Source organism: Aquarana catesbeiana, linkage group LG12, assembly GCF_042186555.1.
Source record: "Aquarana catesbeiana isolate 2022-GZ linkage group LG12, ASM4218655v1, whole genome shotgun sequence".
Taxonomy (NCBI): domain Eukaryota; kingdom Metazoa; phylum Chordata; class Amphibia; order Anura; family Ranidae; genus Aquarana; species Aquarana catesbeiana.
Genome location: NC_133335.1, coordinates 70,331,584 through 70,355,419, shown reverse-complemented (window position 1 = coordinate 70,355,419; position 23,836 = coordinate 70,331,584). Strand labels below are relative to the sequence as shown.

Sequence of the window (23,836 nt, the reverse complement as noted above, 5' to 3'; positions counted from 1 at the left end):
ATCACCGACAATCACGCTAGGTCTTATTTTCGGGGAAACAGGGTAGAACTGCACAACATTCGTGTTGTTGGTATCAGTAGGAGAAACAATGGCTTGTCATTGCTGTCAATAGGAGCAATAGTGCTCCATTGTTGGTATCAGTAAGAGAAATAGTGCCCTGTTGTTGGTGTCTGTAGGAAGAATAGTACCCTGATGTTGGTGCCAGTGGGAGGAATAGTGCCCCATCATTGGTGTCAGTAGGAGAAAAAGTGCCCCATCACTGGTGTCATTGGGAGGAATAGTGCCCCATTGTTATTTTCAGTGGTAAGAATAGTGCTCCATCATTGGTATCAGTGGGAATAATTATGCTTCATTGTTAATGTTAGTGGAAGGAATAGTGTCTTGTATTAGGGGGAGAAAAAATGCCACAAGGGCCGCATAAAGGCAAGCAAGGGGCCACATTTGGCTCCCGGGCCACAGTTTGGAGACCACTGGTTTAAAGTAAACAAACAAAATTACCATTGTCAAAAATGTTCAACTTCCTTGTCACATTAACGGGAACTCATCAGGAAAAAATTTAGGAAAGGCCACTGCAGACCTGCCTTTGAAGATGCAAGCTCCAAGGATTACACCCTAAACCTGAGTTCATTATCTAACTGATGACATACCCAGGAAGAATATGCAGGTAGGGAACTCTTATGCCGCGTACACATGAGCGGACTTTACGGCAGACTTGGTCCGGCGGACCGGACTCCGGCGGATAATTCGATTGTGTGTGGGCTCCAGTGGACTTTTTTTCCCCAATAATACTTAATACTTGTTTCTGGGCAGCAGCTCACTACATAGTGAAATGAGCATAAGGTTAACAAGCCCTTTTTTTACCATCAAAAAGTTTTTACCATCAAACACGGCAATGACAACTATCTGTATTTCTTTTATTTATTTTTTACGCTGATTCTACAATGTTCTGCAGCTTCACTATAGCAGACCATTAATCATGGGTTATCAAGTTAAAAGTTCAGTTGTCTATACAAGCAGTTTACAGGCTACTGGGAGATCATTAAAAAGTACATTTGGCATTGGAAGTACACGTCCGTTGAAAAATAGGAAGCAAGCAACTGTGTGAGAATCTGATTACTGCCAAATGAAAAAGCGAGCAAGAAATTGCAAAAAGAACAGAAACTGAAATCAAGACAATTTGAGCCATTTTTATCATGTCTATGTTGCACTGATAGGTGTGCTAACTGCTGCATGTATTCCACACCTCTGTGGTTTTTTTTGTTGTTTTTTTTTTACATGTAGCTTTTGCTGTCGTATTCATCTTCTTCTCAATGCTGCCCTTTGCAGACTTAGAGCTCTGCAGTCCACTGCTGGTCCTCTTCTTGGTTGAATGACACTTATGCCCCGTACACACTATCGGATTTTCCGACGGAAAATGTGTGATAGGACCTTGTTGTCGGAAATTCCGAAAATGTGTAGGCTCCATCACACATTTTCCATCGGATTTTCCGACACACAAAGTTTGAGAGCAGGATATTTTCCGACAACAAAATCCGTTGTCGGAAATTCCGATCGTGTGTACACAAATCCGACAGACAAAGTGCCACGCATGCTCAGAATAAATAAAGAGATGAAAGCTATTGGCCACTGCCCCGTTTACAGTCCCGACGTACATGTTTTACGTCACCGCGTTCAGAATGATCGGATTTTCCGACAACTTTGTGTGACCGTGTGTATGCAAGATATGTTTGAGCCAACATCCGTCGGAAAAAATCCTAGGATTTTGTTGTCGGAATGTCCGAACAAAGTCCGACCGCGTGTACGGGGCATTAGGCAGACACGCCAAATCTCCCGTGAGGTGCGGGAGTCTCCCGCATTTCAGTTGTTGCTCCCTGACACCCACAAGTGCCAGGCGATATCCCAGTTGCAGGTCTCTCCAATCACCAAAGGTACATCAGAACCCAAAAGGGCCCCCTCTTACGCGTTTCGACTTGATGAGTCTTCATCAGGGGGTTCTTTGGAAAGATGCAATGAATAGGTTGATGTGTAAATTAGAAAACAGACAGGAACAGACACCTGGATCCTTTCAGACAGCTCAAATGACCAGAGAACAATTCAAGAGACAATAACTTGATATTTCAAAAATATCTCATTGGTACTGACATATCCCAGATTGACTAATGCATTTTGCTCCTTATGGAGTTGTGGAAATCAAGTGAAGAGGGCCAGAAAGTTTTTAAAGCCACAGAGCTTGCCCTTATGGATAGGGAGAGATGTAAGGTCAGAAGCCACCCTCTGTGTCCAAAAAAGTTCTAGAGGCATTTGCTACCCCAATGTAACACTAAAGAGGGATATGATAAGCATTTGGATGAGCACCTTGAGAATTAATTGAGAATTGCTACTATATGCATTGTACCAGATACTGATGCGTTTATCAAAAACAGTGTCAAATATTAATACTAATCTCTCCCACTGCCATACTGCCAATCTCTGCTGTAGTAAAGAAAACCCACCAAGTTAAAATGGTAGTAAACTCAGTTCTACCACTTTTACCTACAGGCAAGCCTATAGTAAGGCTTACCTGTAGGTAGTGTGAATATCTCCTAAACTTGCACAGTTTAGGAGATATTTAGAGTGCATGCAGCCGGTGACATTACCGGCGCATGCGCTCTGAAGATCCAGCATTTAGCGCCGGACCTTCAGAGCCTGTGCCGTAAATGGCGGTGACGTCAACGTGCCCCCAGCCACTCATGTGGCTGGAAGACGCGAACCCAGATGGAATACTGGGGGAAGATGTCAGACCTCTCAGAGGGGACTGCGTGGTCCTGGAGGGCTTCGTTCTAAGGTAAGTCTCTCATAATTTTTTTTTTCAACAACTGCGGTTTACTACCGCTTTAAGAATCTGAATAATTCAACACTTCTGGTAAGGTTTCCTACCATTGGCCTCCACATCACTACAAGACACAAAAATGACTTAGTAGCGGATCAAACAGCTGGGCACAATGGAGGACGAAGAATCCGACACTCCCGGAAGAGTCAAATTCTGAAGATTCTGCAGCCTGTGGTTTGTCTTCACTATAGAAGAGATCTGCAGTGCAAGTAGTGGGGGAGATACTTTTCTTTTTTTTTTTGCAGGACGTTCTTTAACTGCTTCGGACCACCCCACGTACATTTACTGCGGCAGGGCAGCCCGGGTGTGCAAAATCACGTACCTGTACGTGATTTTGTGTACATGGTTTAGGGGGCACATGCCGCTCCCGCTGTGATTGGACATGATGCGGGCTGAGAAGCACTCAAATGAGGGAGGGGCCAAGAGCAGCGAAGAGGGACCCGAGAAGAGGATTATCCAGGCTGCCCTGTGCAAAACCAACTACACAGAGGAGGTAAGTATAACATGTTTGTTATTTTAAAAAAAAATGAGCCTTTACAATCACTTTAACTATAGAAGGCAACTAGATTTTACACACAAAACTCTGCCAAAAACGCACCAAAAATACAACACATGCAATTTACATGTGCTCCCATTGAAGTCTATTGGGCAAAAAACGCTCTGCACCAAAGAATCTCCAGCAACTTTACAAAAAATCACTGCAGTTGTGCTGCATTGATTTGAACAGGCATTATAGAGAATAATGTAAATTCCATTTTTGTGCAGTGTAGCACGACAGCGCAAGAGAAAATACACTAGTGTGAAGGGGGGTTTAGACATTTATTTTAACCACAAGTTGTGCTGGACTATGTACGTTCACATGGTGAAGGGTTTACAATAAGCTTATGGGGTTGATTTACTAAAGGAAAAAAGACTGTGCACTTTGCAAAGTGCAGTTGCCCTCTGCAAGAGCAGTTGCTCCAGAGCTTAGTAAATGAGCAGAAACTCTGATAACTTCCATCATCCAATCATGTGCAAGCAAAAATGCAGTTTTTTTTACTTCAATTGCATGTAATTGGGTGCTCTTTGCAATGCACAATTTGCAATTTGCCTTTAGTAAATCAACCCCTATAGCTGCAATAGCAGCCATGAGCTTGTGTTTGCTCTCTTTAGCCAGCTCCCAGTGTAATGTAAAAGTGATCCGGGCACTGTACAATCTGTGCTTGATTAGCTGCAATGGAGGACAGGGCAGACATTAGGGGTTTGTTAGCCCACATGTGATAGCAATAATACTAACCTAAAAAAAAAATAAAAAGAAAAAAAAATTACATAATATTTTTATAAGCCGTAATAAAAATAAAAAATAATATATGAACTAACTCCATTGCCCTGCACACACCCACAAATGCAAAAACCATGTGTGCATGTGTATGTAAACCACAACTGCACCACACATGTGAGGTATTTTCACAAACGTCAGAGTGAAAGCAATAATTCTAGTTTACGGTTTACTCTAACATGATGAGCTATAAAGACATTTAAAGAGTCACCTATTGATATTTTTGGGTACCAAAATTTGTTTGGGAGCACACAGAATTTGAGGCTTGACACGTTTGGTATCTATTTACTCTATATTACCTCATCTTTATTTTGTACCAAAAAAAAAATGAGGATTAAATTGTGTTTGTGTGCAAATTCTATTTAGTGTATTTTTTCTTGAAAATATAGATTTGATAAAAAAAAAATTAAAAAAGGACCAGGATGCACAGATGAAGGCTAGATTCAGTCCCCAAATAAACTTGCCAAAACACGGAAGAAATATGCCCATGGGACTTTTAGAGGGTTGAGCCAAAGAAAAATATATTAAACAATTGTATAAAAAGAAATATATCACAGCTGTATTGTTCACATCCAATATATAAAAAAACACAAGTAGTGAAAGAAGTGTTTTTTAAAAACAAATGCATTGATATAAATTGCAATACACAACACTAAACATGACTGCCAAGATATATGAGTGAAAGACAGATACTGTAGAACTGATTCTCAACGCATTTTATGAAACAAAGTTCACTTCATCAGAAGATAAAGCACTTTTCCGGTTAATAACCCACATCTGCAAGGAGATCATGTTTAATAAAGCGGAGTTCCACTGGTTGTCACGTTTATTAAACGTCAGCAGCTACAAAAAGTGTAGCTGCTGACTTTTTAAAAAAACAGACACCTGTCCCACGGTCCAGCGATGCGGCCGCCTGATGCCTCGCTCCTCTCCCCCGCCTCTCCGTGGCGCCGGCATTGTAGGTGTGGGCGCCCGGCTGTGACAGCTTTCGGCTCCACAGTAGGTCACGCAATGCACATGAGTCGTGCTGCGCTCTGTCACTGGCCAGGCAATCTTCTGGGACCTGTGACGTGTCCCAGAAGATTCCCAGGGAGGGAGGGGTTGCCTAGGCGGCAAGAAGACGGAAGGAGGAAGTGGTACAGGAAGTCCCTCTCAAAACCAGGTACCTACTCTCCCCCCAAAAAAATTACATGCCAATTGTGGTATGTCAGGGGGTGAGGAGTACTTAAAGTGGAAGTTCCACTTTTGGGTGGAACTCCGCTTTAAATATATCACACTGTGATATATTTCTTTTTATACAATTACTTGGTATATTTTTCTTTGGCTGGATTCTCTAAAAGTCCCATGGGCATATTTCTTCTGTGTTTTGATCGATTTTATAAACAGTTGCGGAAACATTGTGCGTGAAAAAAAAAATTAAATCATCACAACAACCATTTTTTTTATTCTACAAGGCCTGGTTTTTTTTTGTTTTGTTTTTTTGCAGATTTTTCTCATGTGCAAAAAATGAGGAAAAAAATGCTCTAGAAGGGAACTAGTTAAAGTCAATGTATTGCGTGAGCAATGCGCAGGGCCCCTTAAATCAAATTCTTTCCTTCATGACCTTTTGTCCCCTACAAAGAATCAGCAGGCTTTGATACACTGGAAGTTTCATTACTGAGCCATGGCACCAAGTGGGCAGCAATTTCTCTCCTGTGCTATAGCGTTGTCTGGACTTTGTAACTAATTGAAGTGCATGTGACTTGCTGCAGACCCACAACAATCATAAACACTGGCATAAGTGTCCTATGCTTGCCAAGTAATCACCTCTCAATGAAAAATTGGCATTGTAATTGAAGGCAGTAAACTAGAGGGAAATCAAATCAATCTGAAGCCTTGGCTGTTTAATACAGTTATCCAGCATGTACAATGGCTATTGCATGCATCCAGCCCAGGGCTGCTGCTGTTACAGAGAGGTGCACATTCCTGTGGTCCTTATAACTTTACACCGTTAGCTGTGCTCCATATGTACTACCGTCTGGGTTTACTACAGATGTAGAGTAAGTAAGGTAAGTATAATCTTCTGCTGCACCGAGCAGAGAGAACTGTCTGTATAAAAAAACACAAGAGGCCTCAGTTAAAAAAAAGAAAAAAAAAAGAAGAGGGAAAAGGTGCTGTTTCGCTCAAAATATTGATTATTAAAACAAAGGTTCAAATAAGATATAATTATACACATCCTAAGCACTCATTCAAGACGCTTGTTTAAACCTATCCTTTGTAGTAATATTGTCCCTTAACATGTAAGAATAAAAACAAATGATTATGCAAAACTGCTAAAATGTGGGTAAAACAACTTGCATTCTGACAATGTAAATAGCGGGAAAAGAAAAAAAAAAAACCCCGCTCGTGAATGGGTATCTGAAGGTAAAAATGACTAATTTGCTAAAATTGCCACTAGAGACTACCTGTTCTTGAACACTTTTAGCTTCACAATTTGCAAATTACATACACGAGTAGTTCGCTGTTTTTTTTTTTTTTTTATGAACTGGAAATGAAAAGAATTTATCAAGCCGTGGAGAATAAAATTAGAATATCCTCAGTAAATGGTTTGCTTTATTTTACTTTTGTGATATTTAACTGTAAATGCAGGTGCAATAACCTCTTGGTTAGCATAGTGTGTGAACGTACCTACAAACAGTTAAAAATCAGAGAACAAGAAATATTTCCATTCTTTACACCCGACTTTTTTGTTGGTGTGACCATCATTAATATCATCATTATGGCATAAATAAACAGAATTACCATAATTCTGGAGGTCTCCAAAGAATGATTTCTCATTGAAATATAAAGACCAGCAGAATAACTCAGAATCTGGTGTCTAACCCACAGACTGCGTAGCCCTGTATAAACAGATCACACTGCTGAGTCAATTTGTGTCCAGATTAATGTCATACGGCATGGGTGCTCAACCTGCGGCCCTCCAGCTGTTGCAGAACTACAAGTCCCATGAGACATTGCAAGGCTGACAGTTACAAGCATGACTCCCAAAGGCTGAGGCATGATGAGACTTGTAGTTCAGCAACAGGTGGAGGGCCACAGGTTGAGCACCCATGTCATACGGTATGGGAAAACATCCAGATACACAGCAGGCCAGTCAGTCCCTGAATCTGTATAGATCTGGGAAGTTGGACATCTTCCTTCTTCAATATTCCTCAGCAATGGGAATGGGAACTAAAAAAAAAAACTGATTCCTACATGTTCTACCACAGTGATCCGACTTTACATCAGCCATACTGATGAACTATATATGATGATCCAGCCATCTAATGAGTATTCTAAGGGACGACTAGGAGAGCTTGGATATTTGTGCCTATGGTGAATGGAAGTCCTGTAGATGCCAGCTTGGTATTGAAAATGAATCCCAACAGACTCATGCCACGTACACAGGAACGGATTTTCCAACAGGAAATGTTCGATGTCAGGCTGTTGGCGGAAAATCCGACCGTGTGTATGCTCCATCGGACATTTGTTGTCGGACTTTTCGCCAACAAATGTTGGCTAGCATTCTCTCAAATTTTCCGCCAACAAATGTCTGTTGTCGGATCATCCAAGCGTGTGTACACAAGTCCGTCGGACAAAAGTCCAAAGTACAAACATGCATGCTCGGAAGGAGAAGGGTTCGTAATGGAGAATTAACATTCGTGACGATTATGAATTCTCCAAATGCAGCGCACATTCTCTTCTTCTTTAATGGGATAATAATGAAGCTGCTTTGCTGGTGATACTGATGGAGTTATTGCAAACTAATTTTCAAAGGCTTTTTTTTTCTAGTGATATCAAGAATAATATTATTATGCTTTTTTTTTATTTGTGCAAGTTACCACAACACCATTATCCCGTAGTTTTTAAGAACAAAGATATAACTATGTTGGTGTCCCTTGTCAATTTTACATTGTATTTTTAAAATGTAACTGTCTACTCCCAAACTGTCATTTGAAGTAAAACACATAGACATATTCTCCACAATTTTTTTATTTTGCTTTACAAAAAAAAAATAATAGACATGCTATCTGCCAATAGAACTTAACCAAAAAGTGCATTCTATGCATCAAAAAATATAGAAAAAATACTAAATCAAATCATTATTCAACCGAAAAAATTATGTCAAAGCAATAACTCCAAGGCCAATAATAAATAACACCTCCAATTCCGCAACATGTCTGGTTGACGAACGGCCGTTCAGAAACGAACTGAAAAGCAGGAAATGAAAAGCGTTTAATGAAAACGCAAAAAGAAAAGCGCGAATCAACACTCACCAAACTTCTACTAACACGAAATTAGCAGAAGGAGCCCAAAGGGAGGCGCTAAAGAGCTGGAAAACCACGTAGTACGTCACTACGTTCGTAATTGTTGGCCAACATCTGTGTGACCGTGTGTATGCAAGACAAGTTTGAGCCAACACCCTTCGGACAAAATTCCACGCTTTTGTTGGTGGAAAGTCCGATCGTGTGTACGAGGCATAAGTCTCAGGGGACTTTAGGGAAGACCTACAAACACTGTCTAATCAGACCATTACTAGTCTAGGCTAGTCTCTAATGTCTATTGTTAACAAAAACAAAAATGTAATATACTGCAGCTTGCCAATCCTTAAAGGAGAAGTCCAGCCTGAGCTTGTTTGGCTGGGCTTCTCCTATGGATCACAGGAGTGCAGTTCGTTTAGCACTCCTGTGACCCGTTTTCAGCAGAAGTCCGTTCTCTGCTGACGTCACACAGATCACTCAAGGCAACGCGTCATCAGGACAATGAAGTCTGGATCTGCCAGGTACCTGGACTGACACCCGTCTCAGCTCAGGCACCTAGGTGAGTATAGTTTTTTTTTTCTAAATTCTGAACTTCTCTTTTAAAGGACATTGAAAAATAACTTTAGCCAGCCATAGATGTATCAAAATTTGGCATACACCAGAGCAGGAACTGGATGAATTTTGATCCATCTGCGGCCATTCTCATTCGCAGGGAGTGGATCTAGCTCCTCAACTGGACTGTTGGAAAATTCTTCTTCGATCAGCAGATGCAGCCAACCAGCTGCAGCTCTGATCAGTGTATTCTGAGAGCAGATATGTTCCACTGTCAGAATACAATAGCTCAGCAGGGAGGATTCCTTCATCCACCTCAAATGTAAAGATGGGTGAATTTGTCATTTTTTTGATCAGCCCACTAGCTGATCAAAAAAAAAAAAAAAAAAGAGAGAGACGAGTCATCTAAGACCAGATTACCAGGTGAAAAAAAAAAGACAAAAAAGGCTAAACAAAGAAAACAAATGCAGCCACCACATCTATGAATTGGCAAGCTTTAATATAATACATTTTGGCTTTAGGGTCTAGATTTGCTTTAAAGTGGCCTTTCTCAATTAGGGTTCCTCCAGAAGTTGCAATGGGGTTCCATGAGGAGAGAGCACTTGCCTGACCACTAATGTAAGGGATTCCAATTTTCACTATCTGTGTTATTTTTATGGCCGTATTTATTGTTTGTTTCATTTAATTTGATCACTGAAAACATTTCTGTCATATAGAGGGTTTAAATAATCGCCATTCTTTATTTAAAATTCTACTGATCACAGAAATGTATTGTGAGATATATATATATATATATACACCCTTTTTAGTGGGGGTTCCCTGAAGTCCTGAAAAATTTTAGCAGTAAAAATGCTGCCTTAAAAGTGTCACCGTTGGCACTTAATAAAATGAACCTTTTCGCTGCAGCCATAATATTATTTTTTTTCTTTCAATTGATAGAAGATTGCTTAAAACCCCCAAACATACATTTTTTGAAAGCAGAGACTCTGTAGAATAAAATGATAGCAGATGCAATATTTTATATCAAACAATTTGTGAACTATTTTTTTTTTTTATCAAAGATATATTTTCAGATTTTCACATTTTTAAATAATTTTGTGATTTACTCCCCTGCAGTCAGCGAATATTTGTGCTTGACGTGCATAATACTGCAAAACGTTCTGTATCAATCGTTATTTATTAAAACACTTCCTTGAAACGTTAACAGTCCATAAGTAATTAAAGCCCTTAATGACCAGGATGGAAACACATTTTGCAACTTTGATATGTATTGGTTTACCTGTACATATCATTGCAACTACTTAGTGTATCCAGTTATACCTTGTTTTTTTTTAGCACAGATTGGACTTTCATTTTGTGGGAAAAGTAAATGGATATCTATTGATTTTTATTATTATTAAAGGAAATCTTGCCCAAAGTAGTAAAAAAAAAAAAAAAAACTTTTTTTTTTTTTTAACTCAGCTGTATGCTATTACCATATGCTAGTATTATAATTAATTATTAATAATCATTAATATTATTAATATTGCTTATTATTATTATTAATATGCATATTACCATGCTATTATTACCATATAGGCCATTACCATGTACCACCACCAAAATAAATTCTCCCACTCCTGATCGTGACGATACCACATATGTGTCTGTTATCTGTTCTTTGTGCCCGTAGTAGGGCCATGAAACAATAGTACATATTATAGTGGGCTTTTTTTTGCCCTACCTAAAAACCCTGACACAACACTCACACTGACACTAATTATAAAATCTTTTTTTTTTATTACATTAACCCTTTCACGCCTAAGCCTATTTCTGACATTTGTTGCTTCCAAGTTAAAATCCGTATTTTTTTGCCAGAAAATTACTTAGAAGAACCCCCAAACATTTTATATATATATATATTTTTAGAAGAGACCCTAGAGAATAAAATGGCGATCAATTCAATATTTTATGTCGCACAGTATTTGCGCAGTGGTCTTTTAAACACAATTTTTTGGGGAAAAAAGACACTTTCATGATTTAAAAAAAAAACTAAACAGTAAAGTTATCCCATTTTTTTTGTATAATGTGAAAGATGATGTTACACCAAGTAAATAGATAATAAACATGTCACGCTTTAAAATTGTGCACGCTCGTGGAATGGCGACAAATTACGGTACCAAAAAATCTCCATAGGCAACGATTTTAAAAAAATTGACGGTTACCAAGTTAGAGTTACAGAGGAGGTCTTTTGCTAGAATTATTGCTCTTACTTTGACATTCGCAGGAATACCTCACATGTGTAATTTGAACACCGTTTACATTTTCGGGCTCGACCTACGTTTGCGTTTTCTTTGCTGCGCGAGCACAGGGGGGCTTTACATTTTTTGTTCTTATTTATTTATTTATTTTTTACATTGTCCCTTTAAAAAAAAAAAACTATTCTGATCACTTTTATTGCTGTCACAAGGGATGTACACATCCCTTGTGACAGTAATAGGTGGTTGACAGGTACTCTTTATGGAGGATTTTGGGGTCTAAAAGGCCCCAAATCCCTCCTTTGCACTTAAAAGTATTCAGATCGCCAAAATCTGCGATTCTGAATAATGTCATTTTTTTTAAAATCGGCGCCATTGGCAGCTGAGTAAACTGGAAGTGATGTTGCTTCTGGGATTTTACATCAGAGACCCGATCAAAGCCAATTTCGGCTTTGTTTGGATCTCAGCCTAGGCGGCAGATGTGCCGGCTGGTGGCTCGGGTCTCTCGGTGGGACGGGAGGCCCGGGAAGAGCGGTGGAAGGCGGCGGGAGGACGTCCCCTCCCGCTCCTTTAGGGCCAGTTTACAGCAGATGCAGTTCAGTGCACTTTTTTTCTGCACTAAAAATGCATGCACAGTGTTTTCCATGTATTCCAAAGGCTCTAGTTCACACCAGTGCAGTCAGTGCCGGTCAGTTTCCGGTGCAGAAACTGACCGGAAACTGACTGGAGCTGACTGCACTGGTGTGCACTAGAGCCATTGGAATACATGGAAAACACTGTGCATGCATTTTTAGGGCCAGTTCACACCACAAAAATGCACTCCAGGTACGTTCTGGATCAGTTTTTGTTTACAGTTCACACCACACGCAGTTCCAGTGCGTTTTTGATACAATTTGCTAGGTTCCAATACAGTTCTGTGCAGAAAAAATGCAGCACGCTCTCTCTTTGCATTGGTGTGAACTAGAGTCATTGGAATACATGAAAAACACTGTGCATGCATTTTTAGTGCAGAAAAAAAGCGCACGGAACTGCATCTGGTGTGAACTAGCACTTAGGATAACAGCCGAGCATCTTTTAACCGCATCAGTTGTTATCACTAACAAGCCAACCGCCTGCTCTAAAAAACGGTACCGGGGTGATGCCTGCAGCTGCAGGCATCACCCCGGTTTAACCCGTTCAAGCCATGGACGCAAATTTGCATACGGTCGGTGTGAAGGGGTTAAATACACTGACACTAAGACCCCTTTCACACTGGAGGCTTTTTCACACTGGAGCGGTGCACTTGCACGATGTTATGCAAGCAGCATCTTTGGACTGATTTAGGAATGGTGTATACACCACTTCCCCACAGCTCCTCCACCGCCCCTCCCCTTTGAAATGAATGGGCACCGCTGCCTAATCGCCTGCAAACCTCGCTTTTTGGCGCATTTAACCCTTACTTCAGCCAATAGCGGGGGTTAAAATCGCCCCGCTAGTGGCTGAAAAGCTCCGCTAAAACTACGGTAAAGCGCCGCTAAAACTAGCATCGCTTTACCGCTAACGTGAACGCGCTGTGAGTGTGAGTGAGTGAGTGTACTAACTGTCACTTGAACTGCCATTAACTGCCACTAACTGCTACTTAATTACAATAATGGACAGAGACACTAACTGACATTATACTAACACTAACTGACAATTACACTGACACGCTGCCACTAATTAGGCCCCTTTCAGATGGAGCGGAATCGGTCCAAGCAGATCCGCCTGCTCAGCGGGGGATCTCTACGCTGCTCTATTCTGCACTTTATCGCAGAGCACCAGCCCGAATGGCACTGCAATGTCATTGCAGTGAATGAAGTGTACATTTTGTACACTTCAAATAAAGCTCATACAAAACAAAACCAAGGGGGCAGTGTGATGCGCTGAATCACGCACCACACTGCCCCCTAGCAGCCAGCAATGCAGAGTGGCCAAAGCACTGAATCACTATGGCTGCTCTGTGATTTAGTGGGGTGAACAGTGTGAATTCGCCCCCCTTCACTGCCACTGACACTAATGCTGGCCATACACTATACAATACACCATAAAAATTGGCTGAAATTCGGCCATTTAGACAGTTTATTCGTTTTTCGGACAGTTAATGGGCACAAATCGGTAATTGGTTAGGACGTATTTGAGCCAAAAAACAAAGGACAAGTTTGGAAATTTTCTGCCGAACGAATGATAAATTGAAAGGTTAATGTGTTTCCCGTCCAAACTGTTTGCACTAGGTATATGAAAAAAAAAAACAAACAACAATGTATTCATGTATGCCCACTGAACGATTTATCGGTCATTACATGATGGCATGATCGTTTGCTCTCACGCCGGAATGTTCGTTTTTTTTGAAAATGGGTTTGAGCAATTTTTTTGTATAGTGTATGGCCAGCATTACACTGCCACTAACACTCACTACACTAGATCAAGTCCTGAACTAGTTCATCTTTATTATTAATATTTGGTTTTTTAACAGATTTTTTTTTTTTTTTTTTGCAGACATGTAAAAGATACAATGTATATTCTTCTCCTTGCTAGAGGGAAAGTGAGTTGTTTATCTTCTTCACAAAGGAAAAACAGCACACAGTGGTGGGCTAAAGATTGAATGATCACAGTGATAGCCAATCAGAAGCTACAACAGCAAGCATGTGATTGTGATCCGATTGTCCCAGGTCCCAGTCATTAGTAGAGAAGCGGAGCTGTCACTGACAGCCCAGCCTCAATACTGGGAGCGCACAATCCGGCACGCTCCCAGTACAAAGACAAGAACACATATATGCGGCACCCAAGTTTAAAGCCCACCTCCTGGATGCCATATATATATGTGATATATATATATATGTTACACAGGCGTAAAGAAGTAAACCTAGTTTGCAGAAAACAATGGATTTTATTGCTCTAAAATTGGTATTAAAATCAAGGAGGTTACTTCCAAAACAATTGACTGTCCCGGAAATTCCAAAAAACTATGACAGCACAGAGTTCCTATAAACCCAATTATAGTGACACTATGGACTAATGGCCCTGACATGTATGATGTCGTCTGTCAGCGGCAGTTATGCAGCAGCTTCTGTTTTTCTGAGTCCTCTGTAACACGTATACATCGCCTATTCAAGATCTGGTATCTTTCCTCTTTCTTTAACAGGGTGACAACACAGTTTTTCCTGTGGTGAAAATGGCACAGCATGCCACAGGGTGACCATACACCATACAATCTGATTGTACAATTCCTTTAGCTCTACCATCAGCTATGTAGTACAAGGGTCTGCCTGATGTTATGCTAATTGAATGGGTTGTTTAGGTTTGATCTCATATTACAGCTTTTACATAGTATAGTGCAGTGGTCCCCAACCTCTCTGGCACCAGGGACCAGTTTCATGGCAGCTTCCCAGGGACCAGGGGAGGGGTTTGTGTTTGGTGGACAGGTCAGGGGATGGGATATTCACAGTGTCTGTTCTCAGCCCCCTTCACATCACAACCTCCCCTTTACAGGACAGTCCCCCCTTTATATCAGTGTCCTCAGTTCCCCTTTACGTCACAGTGCCCCTTTACATTACAGTGCCCCTTTACATCACAGCGCCCCTTTACATTACAGTGCCCCTTTACATCACAGTGCCCCTTTACATCACAGTGCCCCTTTACATCACAGTGCCCCTTTGCATTACAGCGCCCCTTTGCATTACAGTGCCCCTTTGCATCACAGCTCCCCTATACATCACAGCACCCCTTTACATTACAGTGCCCCTTTACAATGCAGTCCCCTTTAAATCATAGCTCCCCTTTACATCACAGCGCTCCTTTACATGACAGCACCCCTTTATAGCGCAGTCCCCTTTACATCACAGCGCCCCTTTACAGCGCAGTCCCCTTTACATCACAGCACCCCTTTACATCACAGCGCCCCTTTACATCACAGCGTCCCTTTACATCACAGCGCAGTCCCCTTTACATCACAGTGACCCTTTAAATCACAGCGCCCCTTTACATTACAGTGTCCCTTTACATTACAGTGCCCCTTTACATCACAGTGCCCCTTTACATTACAGTACCCCTTTACAGTGCAGTCCCCTTTACATCACAGCTCCCCTTATATTACAGTGCCCCTTTACATCATAGTGCCCCTTTACATTAATGTAACGGGTTCTGCTCTGTAAAGGGGCACTGCTCTGTAAAGGGGCACTGTAATGTAAAGGGGCATTGTAATGTAAAGGGGACTGCACTGTAAAGGGACACTGTAATGAAAAGGGACACTGTAATGTAAAGGGACACTGTAATGTAAAGTGGCACTGTGATGTAAAGGGGCACTGTGATGTAAAGGGGCACTGTGATGTAAAGGGGCACTGTAATGTAAAGGGACACTGTAATGTAAAGGGGCGTTGTGATGTAAAGGGACACTGTGATGTAAAGGGGAGCTGTGATGTAAAGGGGCGCTGTGATGTAAAGGGACGCTGTGATGTAAAGGGGCACTGTAATGTAAAGGGACACTGTAACGTAAAGGGACACTGTAATGTAAAGGGGCACTGTGATGTAAAGGGGCGCTGTGATGTAAAGGGGCGCTGTGATGTAAAGGGGCACTGTGATGTAAAGGGACACTGTAATGTAAAGGGACACTGTAATGTAAAGGGGCGCTGTGATGTAAAGGGACACTGTGATGTAAAGGGGCGCTGTGATGTAAAGGGACACTGTGATGTAAAGGGACGCTGTGATGTAAAGGGGCGCTGTGATGTAAAGGGACACTGTGATGTAAAGGGACACTGTGATGTAAAGGGGCGCTGTGATGTAAAGGGACACTGTGATGTAAAGGGACGCTGTGATGTAAAGGGGCGCTGTGATGTAAAGGGGCGCTGTGATGTAAAGGGATGCTGTGATGTAAAGGGGCGCTGTGATGTAAAGGGGCACTGTGATGTAAAGGGGCGCTGTGATGTAAAGGGGCGCTGTGATGTAAAGGGGCGCTGTGATGTAAAGGGACACTGTGATGTAAAGTGGCACTGTGATGTAAAGGGACGCTGTGATGTAAAGGGGACTGCACTATAAAGACTGGCAGCGGGGGTTGGGGACCCCTGGTATAGTGTATGGCCAGCTTTAGATGGGCACGTTGTTTAAAAAACATTTTAGGAAAGCTACAAATGACATTCTAAAGCTGGCATACACCAGTAGAAGTTTGAGTTATGAGAATATTTGTTTAATATTCGAACCGTTAGTGGGGTGAAACTAACTTCTAACGGGGCAAACTAACTTCTAACTGTGAATGTTTGAATGTGGTTTTCATTCAGGAAAGTCAATTCACAAAATTGAAAGTTAAAAGCAAATGTTATTTTGAAATACTTTGGAGCGACATTCGTCATCTCATCCAATGCACTGATGAGAATTCTAATGTTCGTATGAAAAGTTTTGAAAATCCACAAGAATAAAGCCAGCTAAATTCCAGAGAACGTTTATGAAGCCTTTACAGCAACACGTTTTATGAATAAAAGCCGTGAGAATCCGTCAGTATCGGGACTCACACATGGGGGCGTATTGGGGCACATAGTGTAAAATATGGCCATATTTCTGGGAGTTGTATACAGCGTCTGTACAAATGAATTACAGGACACGGCTGGTCACGGGTGTATGCAGCTCTGATATCTGATATATGGAGCCATTCGCACTTGGGGTGCCATTTATTATTAACCAAAACAAGAGGTGCGTTCCTTCTTTGAAGGTGAAAAAAGGTACATGCTTCTTTGATGCGTTTGTCATGCGTATGGCAAGCCCACTGGAACACATGGGTCATCCTACTCACTAAACATGACAAATAACACTCGATGTCGTGAATGGGACCTAATGTTTGAAAAAGCTTCTTCCGAAGAAGAATGGGGTGTTTTCGGCTCCGTTTGGCACCAATAGAAACGTCTGATAATGCCAGAAAATGAACGCTTTCCAAGCCTTGTAGCTAGTTTTCCATTGGCTAAAACAAAAAACGCTTGAGTCTGATGCGCCGAAGAAAAAAAAACATACAGAAAAAAAAAAAAACGCACCCTGAAATGGCCCATCATTGTCCCTTGACTGTAAAATAAAAAAATAATTTATATATATATATATATATATATATATATATATATATATATATTTATATACAGTATATATATATATTTCTATTTTAATGCAATCATTATATAATATTTATATATATTTATATATATATATTTTATGTTTTATATTATTTCTATTTTTTTCTAATGTTGTATATTATTTATATATATTACATCTATTTTATTTTTTCCTATTATTATATAATCAATTATATATATATATATATATATATATATATATATATACAGTTAATATTATTTATATTTTATTTCTATTGTTATATACAGTATTATTTATATATACTTTTCATTTTATTTCTATTATTATTTTACATATAAGTAATATATAATGACTGAATTAAAATAGAAATATATATATATATGTATGCACATGTTATATTATCTATATCTTATTTCTATTGTTATATATATTATTTATCTATCTATCTATATTCATTCATTTTTTTTATTAGTTATATAATATATAAATAAAATAAAAAATATGAATATATATATATATATATATATATATATATATATATATATATATATATATATATATAAAATAAACATATATATAGAGAATACTGTACATAACAATAGAAATAAGATATAGATCATATATATGTGTATATATATATATATATATATATATATATATATATATATATATATATATAAAATAAAAATAATATATATAAATAACACTCTATATAACAATAGAGATAAGATATAAATAATATTAAATATAAATATATATGATGAATATAATGATAGAAATAAAATATATATAGATTGCACATATAAAAATAATTAATATAAAATCTAAAAATATAAACAAATAATATATAAAACTATTTTAAAAATACATAACGTTATGAAAAAAATGTAAAAAAGGAATTTCTATACTGAACACTATCATCGTAAGCATTAACCCCACAGTTACCAGAATATAATATTCTTCAAAAAAAAAATTGTCTTTTAAGGCACCAATTTCCCTAAATTCTCCTCAAAAGGACACAACAGCAAATAAACAAAAAAAAACTAATAATATAAAAATAACATGTATTTTTTGCTGTTACTCTTTTATTTCTATGATATATAAAAAAGAGTCCCTTGCTGTGTCAGGCTGTGACATGGTCCAGCCCGGCTGCCTGTGTGTGGTGAGCTGCACAAGGCGGGGAGGACGGGCAGCCTATCACCTCACCTGTCATCCTTGCAGATCCCTGCGAGTCCTCGGCTGTCCTGCGCTGCACGTGCCTCTCCCTCTGCCGCGCAGTCTCCAAGTAGCAGGTGAGCGGGAGACTCCGGGCATGAAGCCTTTTCCGGGAGGATGCGCCGTCATGACGTCAGACGCACGGGGAGGGGGAGATAGGATGCGGTTAGAGCTCCGTGCTGTAGTGAAGGTGTGAGGTTGTGTAGTGTATACAGGGGAGGCCCGCCTGTGACTCACCTTCATCACGTTCTGAGGGACATTTCATGGGGATTATTGTACGAATATGTCAGTGTGCTGATGTTTATGCATCCCTGACGTCAATACAAACTTAAGCTCCAATCACACTTGGTGTCTCCAGAAGGTGTGATGAGTCGAACAGAAAAACACGCTGCAAACACGGGGTCATGCGTAATCGTGAATGGCACCCCAAGCGTGGGCATGTTTTGTCACGCTCCACTCAAAAAACAGCCTTTGGAGCTTGTTTGAGGCATTTTTTTGTGCATAGTGAATGGGTTGCCCTATGCGACACGAGCGGAAACCCTCCAAAACCCGAGCAGGAGTTCTCACTACGCTCAGGTGTGACCCCGGCCTGATTCTGGGGTCCTAAGCCTCGTACACACGATCGGATTTTCCAACGGGAAATGTTTGATGACAGGCTGTTGGTGAAAAATCCGACCATTTGTCCGACAATTGTCAGATTTTCCGCAGACAAATGTTGGATGGCAGGTTTTAAAATTTTCCGCGGTACAAATGTCTGTTGTCGGATTTTCCGATTGTGTGTACACACGTCCGTCAGACAAATGTCGAAAGTACAAACACGCATGCTCGGAAGCAAGGATGAGCCGGAAGTGGTCGGTCTTGTAAACTAGCGTTCGTAATGGAGAATTAACATTCGTGACGCGGCAAATTATGAAATCTCAAAAAGCAGCGCACATTCTCTTCTTCTTTAATGGGATAATAATGAAGCTGCTTTGCTGGTGATACTGATGGAGTTATTGCAAACGTTTTTCTTTCTAGTGATATCAAGAATAATATTATTATGCTCTTTTTTTTTTATTTGGGCCAGTTACCACAACACCATTATCCCGTAGTTTTTAAGATCAAAGATATAACTATATTGGTGTCCCTTGTCAATTTTACATTATATTTTTAAAAGTGTAACTGCCTACTCCCAAACTGTCATTTGAAGTAAAACACATAGCCAAGTATTATTCTACACAATTTTTTTTATTGTGCATTAAAAAAAGAAAACAAAATTAGACATGCTATCTGCCAATAGAACTTAACCAAAAAGTGCATTCTATGCATCCAAAAATATAGAAAATATACCAAATCAAATCATTATTATTCAACCAAAAAATGCATGTGTCCTGCTTCTTAATATAGGGGGTCAGCAAGGCCAAGAGTTGGTGAAAGCAGGGGTCCGTCATCCGGAGATAATTCCGAAAATCATCTGGATTATTCTCCTGGAGCTCCCGCAGCAAAGGCATATGACATAATTGGTCACAATTAATAAATCAACCAATTTTTGGTCCAAGAACTCCTCCTCCTCCTGTTCCTGTTCCTGGACTGGACTTGGGTCAAAGCAATAACTCCAAGGCCAATAATAAATAACACTTTATCTCCTCCGATTCCGCAACATGTCTGGTTACCGTTCAGAAACGAACTGAAAAGCGCAAAATGAAAAGTGCAATCTGAAAAGCACTAAATGAAAAGCGCGAATCAACACTCACCAAACTTCTACTAACACAAAATTAGCAGAAGGAGCCCAAAGGGTGGCGCTAAAGAGCTGAAAAACCACGTAGTACGCCACTACGTTCGTGTTTGTTGGCAGACAATTTCTTGCCTTTCGGACAAAAGTCTGAGGTTTTGTCTGTGGAAAATCCGATTGTGTGTACGAGGCTTTAGACGCCCTTTAGACTCCATTCATACTTGCGCGTTTTGTAAATGTGCGCAAAAATCACATTTTATTGCTGGCGTTCACAAAATGCACTAAGGGTTCTTGCACATATGTATGAACATCAGCTACTCCTTGCAGAAAAAAAGTCGATAATGGACCGTATAGCGTGCCTATGCGTACACAAGTGTAAAAATTCTTTTTTTTTTTTTTTCTAAATCAAGGGAAGGTGTCAAATGCGTCCAGTGCTCAAGAGGACTAAAAACGCATGCCAGGTTCGCAGTGCCATTCATTAATGGCACCCCAAATGCAGCAAGCAAACACACGTTTTACCGTTGTAAAAACTACACAGACCCCAAACCTCCATGAGCTTCTTTGCCGCGTTTGCCACACATAGGGCAACCCATTAACCACTTGAGCCCCGGACCATTATGCTGCCTAAGGACCAGAGGTCTTTTTCCAATTTGGCACTGCGTCGCTTTAACTGCTAATTGCGCGGTTATGCAATGCTGTACCCAAACGAAATTTGCGTCCTTTTCTTCCCACAAATAGAGCTTTCTTTTGATGGTATTTGATCACTTCTGCAGTTTTTATTTTTTGCGCTATAAACGGAAAAAGACCGAAAATTTTGAAAAAAAATGATATTTTCTACTTTTTGTTATAAAAAAAATCCAATAAACTCAATTTTAGTCATACATTTAGGCCAAAATGTATTCGGCCACATGTCTTTGGTAAAAAAAATGTCAATAAGCGTATATTTATTGGTTTGCGCAAAAGTTATAGCGTCTACAAACTAGGGTACATTTTCTGGAATTTACACAGCTTTTAGTTTATGACTGCCTATGTCATTTCTTGAGGTGCTAAAATGGCAGGGCAGTACAAAACCCCCCCAAATGACCCCATTTTGGAAAGTAGACACCCCAAGGAAATTGCTGATAGGCATGTTGAACCCATTGAATATTTATTTTTTTTGTCCCAAGTGATTGAATAATGACAAAAAAAAAAAAAAAAAAAAATATTTACAAAAAGTTGTCACTAAATGATATATTGCTCACACAGGCCATGGGCCTATGTGGAATTGCACCCCAAAATATATTCAGCTACTTCTCCTGAGTACGGGGATACCACATGTGTGGGACTTTTTGGGAGCCTAGCCGCGTATGGGACCCCGAAAACCAATCACCGCCTTCAGGATTTCTAAGGGTGTAACTTTTTGATTTCACTCTTCACTGCCTATCACAGTTTCGGAGGCCATGGAATGCCCAGGTGGCACAACCCCCCCCCAAATGACCCCATTTTGGAAAGTAGACACCCCAAGCTATTTGCTGAGAGGCATATTGAGTCCATGGAATATTTTATATTTTGACACAAGTTGCGGGAAAGTGACACTTTTTTTTTTTTTTTTTTTTTTTTTTGCACAAAGTTGTCACTAAATGATATATTGCTCACACAGGCCATGGGCCTATGTGGAATTGCACCCCAAAATACATTTAGCTGCTTCTCCTGAGTATGGGGATACCACATGTGTGGGACTTTTTGGGAGCCTAGCCGCGTACGGGGCCCCGAAAACCAATCACCGCCTTCAGCGTTTTTAAGGGCGTGAATTTTTGATTTTACTCTTCACTGCCTAACACCGTTTCGGAGGCCATGGAATGCCCAGGTGGCACAAACCCCCCCCAAATGACCCCATTTTGGAAAGTAGACACCCCAAGCTATTTGCTGAGAGGCATGGTGAGTATTTTGCAGCTCTCATTTGTTTTTGAAAATGAAGAAAGACAAGAAAAAACTTTTTTTTTTTTTCTTTTTTCAAATTTCAAAACTTTGTGACAAAAAGTGAGGTCTGCAAAATACTCACTATACCTCTCAGCAAATAGCTTGGGGTGTCTACTTTCCAAAATGGGGTCATTTGGGGGGGTTTTGTGCCACCTGGGCATTCCATGGCCTCCGAAACTGTGATAGGCAGTGAAGAGTGAAATCAAAAATTCACGCCCCTTAGAAAGCCTGAAGGCGGTGCTTGGTTTTCGGGGTCCCGTACACGGCTAGGCTCCCAAAAAGTCTCACACATGTGGTATCCCCGTACTCAGGAGAAGCAGCAGAATGTATTTTGGGGTGTAATTTCACATATTCCCATGGCATGTTTGAGCAATATATCATTTAGTGACAACTTTGTGCAAAAAAAAAAAAAAAAAAAAAAAAATTTGTCTCTTTCCCGCAACTTGTGTCGCAATATAAAATATTCCATGGACTCGACATGCCTCTCAGCAAATAGCTTGGGGTGTCTACTTTCCAAAATGGGGTCATTTGGGGGGGTTTTGAACTGTCCTGGCATTTTATGCACAACATCTAGAAGCTTATGTCACACATCACCCACTCTTCTAACCACTTGAAGACAAAGCCCTTTCTGACACTTATTTTTTACATGAAAAAGTTTTTTTTTTTTTGCAAGAAAATTACTTTGAACCCCCAAACATTATATATTTTTTTAAAGCAAATGCCCTACAGATTAAAATGGTGGGTGTTTCATTTTTTTTTTTCACACAGTATTTGCGCAGCGATTTTTCAAACGCATTTTTTGGGGAAAAAACACACTTTTTTAAATTTTAATGCACTAAAACACACTATATTGCCCAAATGTTTGATGAAATAAAAAAGATGATCTTAGACCGAGTACATGGATACCAAACATGACATGCTTTACAATTGCGCACAAACGTGCAGTGGCAACAAAATAAATACATTTTTAAAAGCCTTTAAAAGCCTTTACAGGTTACCACTTTAGATCTACAGAGGAGGTCTACTGCAAAAATTACTGCCCTCGATCTGACCTTCGCGGCGATACCTCACATGCATGGTGCAATTGCTGTTTACGTTTGACGACAGACCGCCGCTTGCGTTCGCCTTAGCGCAAGAGCAGGGGGCGACAGGGGTGCTTTTTTTTTTTTTTTTTTTTTTCTTTATTATTTTTTTGCTTTTTTATCTTATTTTTAAACTGTTCCTTTCATTTTTTTTTTTTTTAAATCATTTTTATTGTTATCTCGGGGAATGTAAATATCCCCTATGATAGCAATAGGTAGTGACAGGTACTCTTTTTTGAAAAAATTGGGGTCTATTAGACCCTAGATCTCTCCTCTGCCCTCAAAGCATCTGACCACACCAAGATCGGTGTGATAAAATGCTTCCCCAATTTCCCAATGGCGCTATTTACATCCGGCGAAATCTAAGTCATAAAATGCTCGTAGCTTCCGGTTTCTTAGGCCATAGAGATGTTTGGAGCCACTCTTGTCTCTGATCAGCTCTATGGTCAGCTGGCTGAATCACCGGCTGCATTCTCAGGTTCCCTGTTGAGACAGGAGAGCCAGAGAAAAACACGGAAGACGGTGG

At 40.1% G+C, this 23,836-nt stretch overlaps 1 protein-coding gene across 4 annotated transcripts in view; it reads right to left on the bottom strand.

Moving 5' to 3' along the window:
• IKZF3 (IKAROS family zinc finger 3) overlaps window positions 1-18,681 on the bottom strand; it is a 187,439-nt gene extending 168,758 nt beyond the window's left edge. For all 4 annotated transcript variants that reach the window (XM_073608017.1, XM_073608018.1, XM_073608019.1 and 1 more), the window contains exon 1: window positions 18,550-18,681. In XM_073608017.1, coding sequence (XP_073464118.1) covers window positions 18,550-18,556 — 7 coding nt within the window. In that variant the 5' untranslated portion in view covers window positions 18,557-18,681. The remainder of the gene's footprint in view (window positions 1-18,549) is intronic.
• Between the last annotated feature and the right edge of the window lie 5,155 nt (window positions 18,682-23,836).